Source organism: Labeo rohita, chromosome 3, assembly GCF_022985175.1.
Source record: "Labeo rohita strain BAU-BD-2019 chromosome 3, IGBB_LRoh.1.0, whole genome shotgun sequence".
NCBI classification, from domain to species: domain Eukaryota; kingdom Metazoa; phylum Chordata; class Actinopteri; order Cypriniformes; family Cyprinidae; genus Labeo; species Labeo rohita.
Window position 1 is genome coordinate 6,974,821 of NC_066871.1, and position 16,060 is coordinate 6,990,880.

The 16,060-nt window shown below is 35.8% G+C and overlaps 2 protein-coding genes across 2 annotated transcripts; one reads left to right on the forward strand and one right to left on the reverse strand.

The window, feature by feature from the left end:
- Nucleotides 1-898: 898 nt before the first annotated feature.
- Nucleotides 899-7,779, reverse strand: shfl (shiftless antiviral inhibitor of ribosomal frameshifting). The gene is made up of 10 exons (XM_051106758.1): nt 7,594-7,779; nt 7,145-7,286; nt 6,977-7,026; nt 6,711-6,749; nt 6,516-6,569; nt 6,380-6,421; nt 6,111-6,266; nt 5,920-6,023; nt 5,633-5,790; nt 899-2,269 (listed from the first exon to the last, which is right to left on the reverse strand). The coding sequence occupies exons 1-10, from the start codon at nt 7,618-7,620 to the stop codon at nt 2,058-2,060; spliced, it is 984 nt and encodes a 327-aa protein (XP_050962715.1). The 5' UTR covers nt 7,621-7,779; the 3' UTR covers nt 899-2,057.
- On the forward strand, nt 5,079-15,685 carry zmp:0000001048 (retinol dehydrogenase 8). The gene is given in 10 exon segments (XM_051106759.1): nt 5,079-5,241; nt 6,502-6,612; nt 8,969-9,111; nt 9,758-9,881; nt 11,562-11,723; nt 12,121-12,300; nt 13,391-13,484; nt 14,203-14,386; nt 14,475-14,496; nt 14,499-15,685. Coding segments are annotated over 7 exon segments (930 nt in total). The 5' UTR covers nt 5,079-5,241; nt 6,502-6,612; nt 8,969-9,111; nt 9,758-9,784; the 3' UTR covers nt 14,690-15,685.
- The last annotated feature ends 375 nt before the right edge of the window (nt 15,686-16,060 follow it).

Sequence of the window (16,060 nt, forward strand, 5' to 3'; positions counted from 1 at the left end):
TCAAAATTAGGAAAAGAAAGTCGTATTTTACGTGAATGTATTGTACGCTTCCACCCACAACACAAACCGACTGAAGCTGTCAATGCAACCATTAATTGCAATGCCGTACGGCTTGAGTTTATCATATGAATCCATGTGCCACAATGCGCTGGGACCCCGGCTGAAGTACTGGCGAAGCCGTTTTTCTACTGTCGTGCCGAACGGTTCTTAAAACGCTGTCCGTCTCCGTTGGCATGCATATCCCCTCAGCATTTGTTGGTAACCTTATACCTGTCGTCGCCTTTTGTTTATTTTATTTTTTGCGTTGTTTGTAGTTGTGTCCTTTTTTTCTGTTATTTAACAAAGTCCCAAAAACAGAAACATCTGATCATCATCCATATCTCTGTTTATATTACAATTGCGTTACCAAGGCAACGACTGACACATTTGTGTTTACATTCCAAAGAGTTCCGTTATCAGCACCACAGTGGAAAATGAAGCCGTATCCGTGCTGACTGGCCCGGATCGGCCCGGATCGGCACGGAACGGAACGGTTAAGCGAAGAGAACGGTTCGGCCCGATAGTGGAAAAGCGGCTAAAGTCTCTTGAGAAACAACATCCTGTTCGAATAGCACACAGATGTAACCACCGATATCCGTGGAGTCGACCACTGGTCGCCATTTCAGACTGCACAAAAGAGGCAATTTCGGAGAATAAAGTCGAAATGTTACGAGAATAAAGTCGAAATGTTACGAGAAAAAATCGAAATATTTCGACTTTTTTTCTCGTAAATTCGACTTTATTCTCGTAACATTTCGACTTTATTCTCGTAACATTTCGACTTTATTCTCGTAGTTTCGAGTTTATTCTCGAAATATTACGAGATTAATCTCGTAATCTTAGATTTTTTTTTTTTTTTAAGGTGGCACTAAAACGCCGTCGTATTATTCAGATCAGTACTAAATAAAAACAACAACATGCATTTTGCATGATCCCTCTTATTTTGGTAAAATAATTAACATTTTTCATACTCTGCAAGGTGTATGTAAACTTTTGACCTCAACTGTAATTCCTTAATTTACCACTGGCTACTCTCTGCTGTCTCAGACGAAGACATCTTTGTCCTCTGTCAGCCACCGTAGCTACTCTATGTGCAATTCGCAACCTCCCTGCTAGATGCTGCTAAGATTTACACATTGCACCTTTAACTGTCAAATACCATTACAACCTGAATGGATGACTGAGCTGTTTTGTAAATTATTGCAAGAGATTATATGCATTTAAGTGACAAAGACATAGCTAGCTTGCAAACTGTAGGCTGTAGTAACTAATGGTAATGACATTAACTCGCCAGTGAGTGGGCAAACAACTGATGCTAATGCGTTTTAGTTATTATAGTGTTTGGGGAGGGGCCATGCACGAGACATTATTTCAGGCATGGCCAAAAAAATCCGGAACACAGAACTCCTGTACACAAAAAACGTTTAACGGTCTAACTCCACATAGTTTACAGTATTAGCAACGAGTTTTCAGCAGTACATTTCTAACATTTATACTGTGTTTAGAAACGATCTTTGAACTGTCTTTACACAGACTCTACAAAGAAAATTTTTTGGACTTGTCTGTTCACACCAGCTCTGTAACAAAACATTATAGCTCAGTGCGGCTAAATGCTTAAGATTCTGAACGGTTGATAGTCATTTCAACTGTTAAGTATTTCCAGGATTGTTTACAGCAGTTTAGTTTCACATCACTTATGTAAATCTTTTGTATGGCTGAGATCCACAAATGCTTACTCTGTTTTGCGCACACACTGCAGGATTACCACCTCAGGGTGTGCACTAATTACTCCATAATTCAACAGCCAATTATTCCTTATCTGGATTCTGTGTTTGGTGTGTTGCATTGTGTTCATACAGCCTGCAGCGCATTACATATTTTATTTAGGCTGTCTACGCCTTAATACATTTATTACTTTGAGTGAATTATTTGAAATTATATCAAAAATTATATTATGTTTCATTCAAAAAAACAGCTGAAGTGATAATAGTTGTTTAACTGATATTTTTGCTCCTGCTTCAGGTGCTGCTGTCAGAGTCTTCATCAGACACTTCTCTTATGTCATCTAGAATGAGCTCATTGATGCTTTCTATCAGACTGCCCTGACTTAGACAGGTGTTGACAGTGGATCCGCTGCTGATGTGAGTTGGGCTGGGGTAAACCACACGTGGCTTCCTGTTCTTCTGTCGGCTATGTGGGTGAACGCACTCTGTACCAGGTACGTGGGGCTCTAGGTAAGACAAACATGCAGATGGTTATATTCATGCAGTTCTGCTTTAAATGTGAAATCAACATGATATGGCATTCGCAACCCATTTCACTTCTATAATGAGACACACAGTGGGGTCCAGAAATCTGAGAACACCTGCGTTCTCAGAATTCCAAAATATGGAATTCAAAATTTAATTTAAACCTGTAAGTAAATATTGAATTTTAGGATTCTGAAAAATCTCATTACACTATTTCTAAGTTACTAATTAAATAAAATTGTGTTGTTCTCTTTTTGATGTATAAATTTGTGATGTACACTACCAGTTAAAAGTTTTTGAACAGTAAGATTTTTAATGTTTTTTAAAGAAGTCTCTTCTGCTCACCAAGCCTGCATGTTTTGATCCAAAGTACAGCAAAAACAGTAAAATTTACTATTTAAAATAACTGTTTCCTATTTTAAATATATTTTAAAATGTAATTTATTTCTGTTAATTTAAAGCTGATTTTATTCATCATTACTCCAGTCAAGCATCATTGTAATATTCTGATTTGCTGCCCAAAAAAATATTTATTATTATTAATATTAGTATTAATATATTGAAAACAGCAGAGTATTTTTTCAGGTTTCTTTGATGAATAGAAAGTTCAGAAGAACAGCATTTACCTGAAATTGTAATATTTTGTAAAAAAAAAAAAAAAATAAAATAATAATAATAATAAAATAAAATAATAATTTATAATTATATAATTTTTGTAACAAAAAAAATATACTGACTCCAAGCTTTTGAATGGTATAGTGTATAATGTTACAAAAGCTTTTAATTTCAGATAAATGCTGATCTTTGGATCTTTCTGTTCATCAAAGAATCCATAAAAAAATTACTGTTTTAAATATTGATAATAATAATAATAATAATAATAATAATAATAATAAATGTTTCTTGAGAACAGAAAATCAGCATATTAGAATGATTTCTGAAGGATCACGTGACACTGATGCTGAAAATTTGAGCTTTGATTACAGGAATAATTTACATTTTAAAATATATTCAGATAGAAAGCAGGTATTTTAAATAGTAAAAATATTTCACAATGTTATGGCTTTTGCTGTATTTTGGATCAAATAAATGCAGGCTTGATGGAAAGAGGAGAATTCATTAAAAATCATACTGTTCAAAAACTTTGAACCTGGTAGTGTATAAATTTGTGTGAACTCTTTGTAACAGACATTCAGATGTTCTTGCTTTTATTGATGCTTCTGGATCATCTCAAATCATGCTGGAGAACATGATCATCAGGTTTTACAGAAACTTGTGGAGTTCATGCAGCTTGAGCACAGCTGGTATTAAAGCAAAATGTAGTCATGTAATTTTTTTTTATGATTTAATGATGGATTGTTTCTAACAAACAAGCAGCATTTTGCTTGTCAAAACATTAATCCATGAACTAGTTGTGTGGATTACTTGTGGATTATCATGATGTTTCTATATCAGATGTTGGGACTCTCATTCTGACAGCACCTATTCGCTATTCTCATCTACATCTTGGATGGCGTGAAGGTGAGTACACTTTCAGCACATTTTTATTTTTGGGTAATTATTTTTTTTTTATTTTTATTTTTACACTTGTGGCCTCAGACTATTACACCCCACTGTATTTCCCAATGATGCTGGATATTTACTGAGAAAAAATAACAGGACTTTATTTCCATCAGTATACTGGAATGCACATGCTATGCACAACCCTCCTAGAAATTGCTTTCAAATCTATTTGCAGTTATTTCTGTAAAATGTATAATATAAAATGCTAGCTTTAAGTTACTAAAACCTAGCTTTAAGTTACTGTGCTAAATGATTATTTTTCTATTATTTACCAATAACCTGCACAACTTATGTGACATTAGTAGAAAATAAAGTCAAAGTCATGTTAGAAGCAGAGCAAATTTAGATTTCATATTGGCTTTTTAAGGAGTAAAGTCCACTTCCAAAACAAAGACTCACATATAATTTACTCACCACCTTGTCATCCAAGATGTTCATGTCTTTCTTTCTTCAGTCATAAAGAAATTATGTTTTTTGAGCAAAACATTTTAGCATTTTTCTTCATATAATGGACTGATATGATGCGGTTGTAAACGATCCCAGCCGAGAAAGGAGGGTCTTATCTAGCATAATGATCGGTTATTTTCATTATTTATGTACTTTTTAATGTCAAACGCTTGTCTTGTATTTTTTTCATAAAAATAACTGATTGTTCGCTAGATAAGTCCCTTCTTCCTCGGCTGGGATCTTTACAAATGCATTGGGATCGTTTGAAGCCGCAGTTAAACTGCATTTTGGAAGTTCAAAATCTGGGCACCATATCAGTCCATTATATGGAGAAAAATACAAAAATGTTTTCCTCAAAAAAACATAATTTCTTTACGACTGAAGAAGGAAAGACGTGAACATCTTGGATGATAATGGGGTGAGTACATTATATGTGAATCTTTGTTTTGGAAGTGGACTTCTCCTTTAAAGGGGACACCGGATGCAAAATTCACTTTTACATGGTGTTTACATATAAATGTCTCTTAGCAGTGTGTGGACACAACCACCCTACAACAATAAAAATCCATTCATTCCTTTTTTTTTAATTCTCAAAAAACCTAACAAGTCTCAATTATTAAGCTGTTTTGATTTTCTGAGCAGTATGATGTCATACTGTTCTAGCCACGCCCACGACTGCTGACAGACTGTCCTGTATTAGCAAATTTCCCCCCCTCAGCCAATTGTACGCTGTCCATCATTTTCTCCGTGCTTGAGCAGCTGAAGCGAGAACAATGTCTTGTAAACAATGCAGGTGTTTTGTAGTTGGATGTAAAAGTGAATATAAGAGTCCTCATTTTCTCCCAACAGACAGAAGAGAGGGGCGGAGTGAGCAGTAGCTCATTATCATTTAAAGTGAAATGCACCGAAACGGCTCGCTGTGAACAGAGCTGTGTTTGACAAGGTAAAAAGGGTGTTTTACACCAACCACTGAGGAATTTTATCCAAAGTATGTTGCAGACATTTCATAAAGACCCTAAAGAATCATACCAACTTGTGGAAAATGGGCATCCAGTGTCCTCTTTAAAGAAAATGAATGGTAAAACTGTATTGATGAATTGCAGTCACACTACACACTGCAGGCCAAAAGAGCATCTAGATGTCACATCCTGATCTTATGGCTCAAAACAAAGAATACAGTGGTCTGTAGTGTCGCAGGAAGTTAATATATTTTAACATTACCTTTACTGATTGATATTCATAGTCTGAAGACTGTATATAATTAAAGCCTACAGCGATGCCTTGAGATTGTGCAAGACCGCTAGTGGTCATTGTGTCAAACAGCATCAAATTACCCATTCGATTATAACAGTCTTCAGCAAGGCAGCTGTGCTGATTTCTTCTTCTAGACCCAGGCAGCATGTTCCTCTTTCTGGGTGGTAAAATCTGTGTGGGGAAAATGGCTGAGCGACAGCCGTAACAAGGGGAACGTCCATCCATCCGACCAAAACCCCTAAAGGGAAAAAAATGTTAATACAATACTCCTCGTCATGCTGAAGACAAAAAAAAAAAAAAAACAATGCCACGGCTGTCATTTAAAACAGCACTATACAGTACAGCATACATAAAGTTAATGTCTTACTTGAAGGTCCGAAAGCAGTTTGGACAGTTAAACTCTGCTATACCCCACATTTTGTTGGCTGGCACAGGGTCATACTTCTTTTTGCATCTGTGACAGCGTGACACCTATAACAAGCCAAGTGCACACAGATGAATACTAAAGCACAGAGTGAATGGGATTGTAAGGTTGTAGGGTGTGGTCACACGTCATACCCTTTTCCTCTGAGGGACACGTCGCCACCAATCCCTGTCACATGACTCGCAGGCAAACTGATGAATGACAGAAGGGATCTGGTTTGCCTGAGCCTGGTCAAACATTCGTTTGTTCTCTTCTGTTAATGGCAGAACTCGCAGACGTGCTCCGAGCTCCTGCAAACATGTCTGTGCATGTTAGTTCACACTGCTTACAGTACGCATACATTCTTCTTAGTATCAACCTTAGCACAATTAAAAATTCAAGTAAACAACGCAAAGCAACTAACCGCTATATCACTGTCATCTTTGCTCTTTTTCTTGGCCGATGCCTGAAGTAGGATAGGAGTGATGCAATAAGTCTACAGTGCAATATGATGTTTTATTTATCTTCTAAATCCACATGCAATAGGGGAATCTCCTTACTTGTGCTGGTTGACTGGCACCACTGGATCCAGATGACTTGGCGGTTTTTTCTTCCTATAAATGTTTGATGACTATCACCGTTATACAATTAAAAACGGTAAGGTAAACAGCAGTAACTGGTACTTTAATTTTTTAGAAATCATGTAACATGTCAAATCATGTTTACAGGTTTTTAGGAGATGGTTGGGATGTTACCTGTTGTTTTTCATCAGCTTTGAGTTTCATAACCACGTTCTGTAAGAGTGCAGAGAATGTGTTGATTTAAGTCACACTTAATTTCATTGCATTAGATAGCAAATGCCTTTCTTCAAATGCAAATCCCTGTTATTTTGTAATCTAATGCAGTGACATTCGTATGTATTTTAAATGTGTCAGGTTTCCCAATACTTTTTGCTACAAAATACACCTACAAGTTCTTTCCATAAATTTACATAAACTGCTTCAAGTTACCTGCACCATACCTTAGCTACAGGGTCGTTATTCAAAGCTGATCTGTCTTCCTCGTCCATCTCTACATATAAAAAAACACCACATCAAATGAATAAGACATGAAGTCGATATAAACACACAAGAGTGAGTAACGGTAAATATGACACAATGAGGCTTAGGAGAAAAGGTTTGCACTTTACCCCTGTCGTTATCTGCCATCAGGGCGACACACATTGCAACCATACGATGGTTGTTTCCATAGCGTCGCATAAGCAGTACAGCCTTGTCAATTTCAATAAGTCCATGAAACTTCTCTCTCAGTCGCCTGACACTTTTTTCCAACTAAGTGAAGAGAGAGCAAAAAAACCCGACACACATTAAATTCACATTTATTTATCTTTATTTGAAACAGCAACCACGTAGTGTAAAACTGAGTGGGATACTCCTGTGTGGCTCTTAAAATGAATATAAAGGTGATTATTTATGTAGGAAAACATAAATCCGTTTATAACCTACGTGCAATATGCACTATGACTGTTGAGGAAGTTACTGCACTATACTTCCTTTAATACCGTGCCTGTCATATTGTCTGCAATAAAATATCATACGCCCTTTAACTGTATGTTTACACGAATAACAAATACTATACCTCCACTTCTTCACTCATTCGATTCATCTCTCTGTCGTTCGGTGTTGTTTTAGTACCTGCAACGACACCGCTACACCTCTTATACTGTGCCACCGTTTCCTTTAGCGTTTTCAGTATGTTAGTGTGGTGTATTACTTTCAGTTTGATCAAAAATACCACACCATGGCCAATAGAGGTCGCCACAATACAGCTGTAAACCAAGAACAAAATAAGAGCACCCTTGACTGTTCATGCAAATGTGTAGTGAGGATTTGGAATCAGAGTAAGTCGAATCTCTTGAATCTGTTCACTAAAAAGAATCATTCAGATTTGTTCAGTAATTCACTAAATCGTCATTTTGATTCTGTATGGGCATCAGGTTGACTCACATGACGAACAAACATGCCCTCCTCCAGTTTAATTCATGAAAGACAAAATTAGTTCATAAATATCCTGGTGAAAAAACCAGCATATGCTGGTTAGGTATGTTTTGATGCTGGTTTAAGATGGTCCTTTGTTGGTTTATGCTGGTCCTTTGCTGGTTTAAGCTGGTCCTTTGCTGGTTTAAGCTGGTCCTTTGCTGGTTTATGCTGGTCCTTGACCAGCAACATGACCAGCATAGACCAGCATAAACCAGCAAAGGACCAGCTTAAACCAGCATCAAAACATACCTAACCAGCATATGCTGGTTTTTTCACCAGGGTACCAATTTGTTAATGACTAAACAGTACAGCAAAACAAACAAACAAACAAACAACACACACACACACACACACACGTTTGTTTTTGTGAATTGTGGGGACTTTCCATAGACTTCTATTTTTAACATTGGTTTTAACATTGGTTTTACTATCCTTGTGGGGACATTTGGTCCCCACAATGTAGCAAAAACAAGTACACACACACACCTGTTTGTTTTTGTGAATTGTGGGGACTTTCCATAGACTTCTATAGTTTTTATACTGACCAAATGATATTTTCTATCCCTTAACCCAACCCTAACCCTAAACCTACCCCTTACAGAAAACATGTTTGCATTGTTACATTTTCAGATAAACATCATTTACTATTTTTAATCATTTTTTTTTTTTACATTGTGGGACCGCAATGACATGTCAATGACCATGTCAAAAATTTCAGGTTTTACTATCCTTGTGGGAACATTTGGTCCCCACAATGTAGCAAGAACAAGTACACACACAAATCGTTTTCTTTTGATTTCTAAATGTCATTTTCAATAAACATTTAAACTAATGTAATTTCAAAGGTCAAGCATCAACAAAACATTAAACCTATTCAAAACAATTTCAGACATGTATTTTTTAGTAAAATGTTATAGGTCTATAGAAAATAATAATAATAAAATAATAATCATTCTTATTATTCTTTTTGTTAGTCAATGACTTCAAATCCCAGGGTTCTCTGGACGCAAACGCGTCCTCTGCAACATTGTTTTTACAGTGCCGGTCTCGTGCAGAACTCACGCGTTCCTGCCGAAAGGAGTTTATGGATGACAAGAGGTCTGCCAACAGGACACAGGTTTGTACATGCTGCAAAACGGACCGTTTAGTTCCATTCAGTAAGTGCATGTGCCAGAACACTTCCAACAGGTTTAGTTTTTATCACTATTATATGCTTTGTATCTCATGTTTTGTTTTTCGCGCAGTGCAACTGTCGTCACTGTCATTTTTGAATGCTTAATATTAAAAGGTGACGACCTTTATGACACGTAACACTTGTCATGCGGTTTTAGACGTGAAATGTATCACAGTTCTTGTGCATTGCAACTGACCGCTTAAAACGCGCGCATGAGGCGCGCTCCCGTGCCGAGAAAATCTGATTAAAAGTTAATCCGTAGTCCAGAAATCTTTCAGCCGTCTCTGTACGTTTATTTGTCCCTTTAAACGTTCACCTAGCACGAAAAATGTGAAACTTTAATTCAGTGGTCGTCTTACAGTGTAGTTACTGACTTTTTCATTTTGTAAAACTTGTAAATGTACTTATTATTGCTGCTGTAATTAATTATATTTACATAGGCTATGTGTTCTAACATATTTACATATGCGTAAAACTGAGATCAGCATTAGAAAATGGTCATAACATGTTTGTGATCTGAACAGAAAACTGGACAAAGCTTTGGCAAGTATAGTGTTACTAAAGTTTAATGCTTTTATTGTGGTTTCAGATTAGAAATCATCGTTGAACGAAAGTTATGGGGACACGAAAAGTTTTGGTGACAGGATGCTCCTCTGGAATTGGTTTGGCAGTGGCAGTCCGTCTTGCAAAGGATGAATTAAGGCGCTTCAAAGGTAAGAAGAATGTAAAATGATAATGGAAAATCTGTGAGTTTCATAACATTACAAAAGAACACTTTTGAATACTGTTCCTTGACTAATGGATAACTAACACAAGAACAAATAAGTAATGCAATATTAACATTGTAGTAAATACTATTAATTAACATGAAACTGTGATTAATGCATTAGTAAGTAGCACTCAGCTGACTGTGGTAGTTAACTATTAGCTAATTAGTAACTTATATTTTTTCATGCCTTCCAGGAGACTACATACAGTTTCATAATTAATGTAAAACTAATCAGTAACTAATGCAGGACACATTATTATTATTTTTTATTTTAATTTTATCAACTAATCTAATATTTAACAACTTTACAGAATCAATAGATAATAATTTGTTAATAATTAGTACATTTTTATCAGTTTTCCTACAGAACTAATGACTATGGACAATATTTAATCCCTTTGAACGTAATACTATATCATGGAGACCACTGGAGCATTTTGAGTCATTGGCCAAATGCTAAAAAAGGAAAAAAGTAAGCTATAAAAAGATTCATCATTTGTAACAGTTCTGTGTTCAGTTTGGGAAGCCCTTGCAGAATCTGTGAAAATGTGAATAATTTTAACAAAATAAGAGATCATACAAAATGCATGTTATTTTTTATTTAGTACTGTCCTGAGTAAGATATTTTACATAAAAGATGTTTACATATAGTTTACAAGACAAAAAATAGCTGAAATAATTAAAATAACCCCCTGCAAAAATTTTGGAACCCTTGGTTCTTAATACTGTGTGTGGTTACCTGGATGATCTACAACTTTTTTTTTTTTGTTTTGTGATGGTTGTTTTTGAGTCCCTTGTTTGTTCTGAACAGTTAAACTGAGCACTGTTCTTCAGAAAAATCCTCAGGTCCTGCAGATTCTTCATGTTTCCAGCATCTTTTGCATATTTGAACTCTTTCCAGCAGTGACTGTATGATTTTGAGATCCATCGTTTCACACTGAGGACAACTGAGGGACTCAAACACAACTATTAAAAAAAGGTTCAAACATTCTTTGATGCTCCACAAGGAAACATGATGCATTAAGAGCTGGGGGTGAAAACTTTTGAACAGCATGCAGATGTCCAATTTTTATTTTTATTTTGCTGAAATATAATTTTTTTCCATTTAGTACTGCCCCTTGGAAGCAACAGAAGATACTTGCATGTTTTCCGGAAGACAAATTAAGTACAATTTCAGTTTTCACTCCTTAATGCATTGTGCAACCCCCTAGTAATGCCTCAAGTGTTACCAAATCCATCAGAGGGATTCACTATGCAAAATCTTACAAAAATCTCAAAAGCTTACAGTGATTTCAGTCATCACTAGGGAGTTAGCATGCTATTCACTAGTGAGTTACCATGAATTTTACTTAAGAATTGTGCATTCCATATTATTTACATTAAGTATGAAACTATAGAACTTCTCTGGGAGGTATGAAAAAAATAGTAGTTACTGATTAGCTAACAGTGAACTAATGCATGTGTATTACTCATTTGTTTCTGTGTAGTTATTCATTAAGGATGGAACAATATTCTAAGGTCTTACAGTATGTACATTAACTAATGATCATGTAAGTGTAATATATGAAGTAATAATCTTTCATAATGTTATTTTAAGTCTTACTGTTGACTGTGCTTGGGTTAGTTGTGGCTACTATGAGGGACCTGGATAGGAGAGAAGCTCTGGAGAGAGCAGCTGGAGAAACCCTCAACAGATCCCTGGAGATCCGACAGCTGGATGCCACCTGTGAGGACTCCATCAGAGAGTGTGTAAACAGCTTGCCAGATCGACGAGTGGATGTGTTAGGTGACACTGAGCGTTTCCTTTCCAACAAATATTTCCTTAATTCCTGAGCAATGCAGATTCATAGCAATATAACCAAAAGCTGAGTGTCTTTTGACTTGACTAAAAGATTTTTGGCAACAATAGTGTTTCCAAAAATGTATATTTCAATAATATCTCTAAATTCACACACATGCCAATTGTGCAACCTTCTCACTGCTAATAGTGGCAGGACACAGAACATCTGTATTAAAGGGATAGTTAATCCAAAGTGTAAAATTTGGTCATTGTTTTCTCATACAGGTTGATGTCAGAATATACATTTTTGCCTGAACTATCCCTTTAAACTCTACTCTGTAAAATGCTACAGAATGTTCACCCACATCTTGTTTGATTAAGACTCTACCGAACTGTTTTTTAGTGAATAATGCTGGTGTGGGTATGATTGGTCCTTTGGAGTGCCAGAGTGTAAGTGCTATTCAGGAACTCTTCAACACTAATTTCTTTGGCCTGGTGAGACTGGTGAAGGAACTCCTGCCTGACATGAAGCGGCATCAGAGTGGACACATCGTAGTGATGAGCAGCGTCCTGGGCATCCAGGGTAATACCACATAGCTCGTTTATTCTAAACAGTACACTTTTTAAACTGAAAGAATCATGCAATTACTGATTAAAGGAGTAGTTCACTTCCAGAACAAAAATTGAAAGATAATGTACTCACTCCGTTGTCTTCCAAGATGTTCATGCCTTTCTTTCTTCAGTTGTAAAGAAATTATGTTTTTTGAGGAAAACATTTAAGGAATTATCTCCATGTAGTGGACTTCAATGGTGCCCATAATTTTGAATGTCCAAAATGCAGTTTAAATGCAGCTTCAAAGGGCTCTAAACGATCCCAGCCGAGGAATAAGGGTCTTATCTAATGAAACAATTGGTAATTTTAAAAAATAAAAATTTATATGCTTTTTAACCTCAAATACTCATCTTGTTTAGCTTTGTTTAGCATGCGTACTCTGCGTAATCCACATAATCTGAGTCAATACAGTTAGGGTAGGTCGAAAAACTCCCATCTCATTTTCTCCTTTAACTTTAAAATCGTCCTACATCCCCGCAGAAGTAATGACCCAGTGTTTACAAAGTGAACATGCAAAGAAAGTCAAATGCACTTTACAAAAAAGGTAAAACAGTGATGTATTTTAAAGTTGGAGACGAAAATGAGATTTTTCAACGTACCCTAACTGTATTGACCTAGATTACTCAGAGTACGCATGCACATCGTAGAGCTAGACAAGATGAGCATTCAAGGTTAAAAGTATAGTATATAAATTTTTATTATTTTTTTAGAAAATGACCAATTGTTTTGTTAAATAAGACCTTATTCCTCAGCTGGGATCGTTTAGAGCCTTTTAAAGCTGCATTGAAACGTGCATTGTTTTAGACGTTCAAACTCGCGGGCACCATTGAGGTCCACTATATAGAACTAATTCCTGAAATGTTTTCCTCAAAAAACATTATTCTTTACGACTGAAGAAAGAAAGGCCTGAACATCTTGGATGACAATGGGGTGAGAATATTATCTGTAAATTTTTGTTCTGGAAGTGAACTACTCCTTTAATATATATATATATATATATATATATATACATATATTTATATATTTACATATTTATAGAGTACTCTTTTTTTTTTTTCAGGACTACTTTTCAATGATGCATACGCTGCCTCTAAATTTGCTGTAGAAGGGTTTTGTGAGAGTCTTGCTGTGCAAGCTATGAAGTTCAATGTCAAGTGAGTACAAAATAAAACAAATTTCCTAGCAAACTGATAAAAAGGGCTAGGTTAACAAAATATGCTCATAGGCAAATTCACTTTTAATCAGCTGGTCCCAAAGTAATTTTTAGTGGATATTTCATTCTAGCGTGCATTAAATCTTAAAAGTGTATTTTACAAAAAAAAAAACAAAAAAACAAAACAAACAAACTGTACTTGCAGGTAATATAATATAAAAGGTCACTTAAGTGTAATTAAGATACACTTTCATTAAGTACACTTTTAAAATTTGCACTTTGTAATGTCAAAAAGTATTACTTTAAAATCTTTTGTCATGCTTTAAAGATTTACATTTATTTTGATGTGCCAACTAACAGACTAAAGCACATGTAAAGTACTTGATTAAAAATGCAAGTGTATTATTAAACTATCCGACAACATTACATTCAATTTATACTTATGTATATTCTTTTACGTGGTTAGTTCAACCAAAAATGAAATTTCTGTCATTAATTACTTGCCCTTAAGTCGTCCCCAGCCTGTAAGACCTTTGTTCGTCTTTGGAACACAAATTAAGATATTTTTGATGAAATTTGCATAGACAGCAACACAACTACCATGTTCAAGGCCCAGAAAGGTAGTAGGAGCATCATTAAAATTAAAATACTTTTTGTGCATCTTTTTTTTAACAATTTCTTCATCCATTGTAAGTATGGCTTTTATACAAATCCAACAGGATGACGTTAGTGGAGCCAGGCCCAGTTGTAACTGAGTTTGAGCAGAAAGGGTATGAAGAGGCAGAGAAGATGGATCTGTCAGAGACTGATGAGGAGACAGCTCGGATCTTCCGTCAGATCTACCTGCCATATTCGCGTAAAATTTTCAACTCGGTCGGGCAGACGCCTGAGGAAGTGGCAGAGGTGAGTGTGTAGACGGGCTGTTCTTTTTTTGTATGTTAAGGCTCCCTGTTCAATTGAATGACAGATAAATGTCTCTTATTTCCTACAGCAAACTCTCCAGCTGATTGTGTCCAAAACCCTCCATTTCGTCATCAGACCAATCGTTTTTACATGCCATTGACTGCCATGAAGCATGCTGACCCTACAGGACGACTACCCATAGAGGCATTCTATAAAATGATCTTCCAGCATGACCGTATGTTTAATGCTAGTCTGAGCATTCTACGCATACTGCACAGAAGACTGGGGAAAGGTACTGCCTAAAAAGGATTCTGATGGGGAAAAACATTTCAAAAGCATTACAAAGACTGTTTAACATCCCAAAAATAGGTCAATGCTCAATGCAAACAATAAAATGAAACAAACCACAGTTAGCATAGCAACAGTTTTGCTACTGTGATGGCTCGCTACTTGATGTCCAATGTAAATTCTGGATCCTGATGAACTGTTCTATCTTTAACCTCAAGACTTCACTTGGAGGAATAAACAGCTTTTGTGAGGAAACAGCTTAGCATTTAATGAATTGACAGCCTACCTAGCTTAGTTTTGGATTGAACTATTTGTAGAATTTACACTGAAAAATGCAGTTTTATAAGAGAAGACTTTTTGCGACAGGTGTGATTTAGTTTACGGGACTTCTTATTAATTTCGGCAGTATCCATAAATGATGATTGACTGTTGCACTATTGCAAAATTAAATGACATCAAGGCTGTGAACTGCAGCCAGCAACTTACTTGCTCATGCTCATACTCGTGCACACATAACATGTAAGATACTGAATCTGATTCAGTGCCCGATATTTACCTTTTTCTTTAATGTGGAAGTAAGCCTATGGGTGAGACTTCTGGTTCATTAGTCGCTATAGGGAAATAACGAGAAGAATAACAACATGCAGTAAACATTAGATAAACAAGATAATACATCAGAAAATACAGCAAGACACCAATTTGCAATATCAAGCAGCAAAACCAGCTGTTTTGTACGGCTAAAAATAGCTGGGATCGAATGAGACCGGAAGCCCACTCTTACGGGAAGAAAAAGGTGGATACTCATGGCACAGTTATTTTTTGTTCTTTGCTTAGAAGTAAAATAAAGTTGGAAATAAATTGGCAGCAATGCTGTTAACATCCAGACGCTGTTCATGCTGCTGAGAGCGACGTTTAGATGAATATGTGCAATATGTAAATATGTGACCCTGGACCACAAAATCAGTCTTAAGTTGCTGGGGTTTATTTGTAGCAATAGCCAAAAATACATTGTATGGGTCAAAATGATTGATTTTTCTTTTATGCCAAAAATCATTAGGACATTAAGTAAAGATCATGTTTCATTAAGATATTTTGTAAAATTCCTACTGTAAATATATCAAAACTTAATTTCTGATTAGTAATATGCATTAGTAAGAGCTTCATTTGGAAAACTTTAAGTGTAATTTTCTCAGTATTTTAATTTTTTAGCACCCTCAGATTCCATATATTCAAATAGTTGTATCTCGGCCAAATATTGTCCTATCCTATTTATTATTTATTCAGCTTTCAGATTATGTATAGAGCTGAATTTCAAAAAAGGACCCCTATGACTGGTTTTGTGGTGCAGGGTCACATATGTGCTGCGCCCTAATAGTGTTTTAATGA

Bases quoted from the DNA above. Each gene is read 5' to 3' on its own strand.
- shfl (XM_051106758.1), bottom strand. From the start codon at position 7,620: ATGAATCGAATGAGTGAAGAAGTGGAG. The intron at 6,750-6,976 runs GTATGGTGCAGG...GCACTCTTACAG, and splicing joins ATAACGACCCTGTAGCTAAG to AACGTGGTTATGAAACTCAA. The intron at 6,267-6,379 runs GTTAGTTGCTTT...ACATGTTTGCAG, and splicing joins AAGATGACAGTGATATAGCG to GAGCTCGGAGCACGTCTGCG.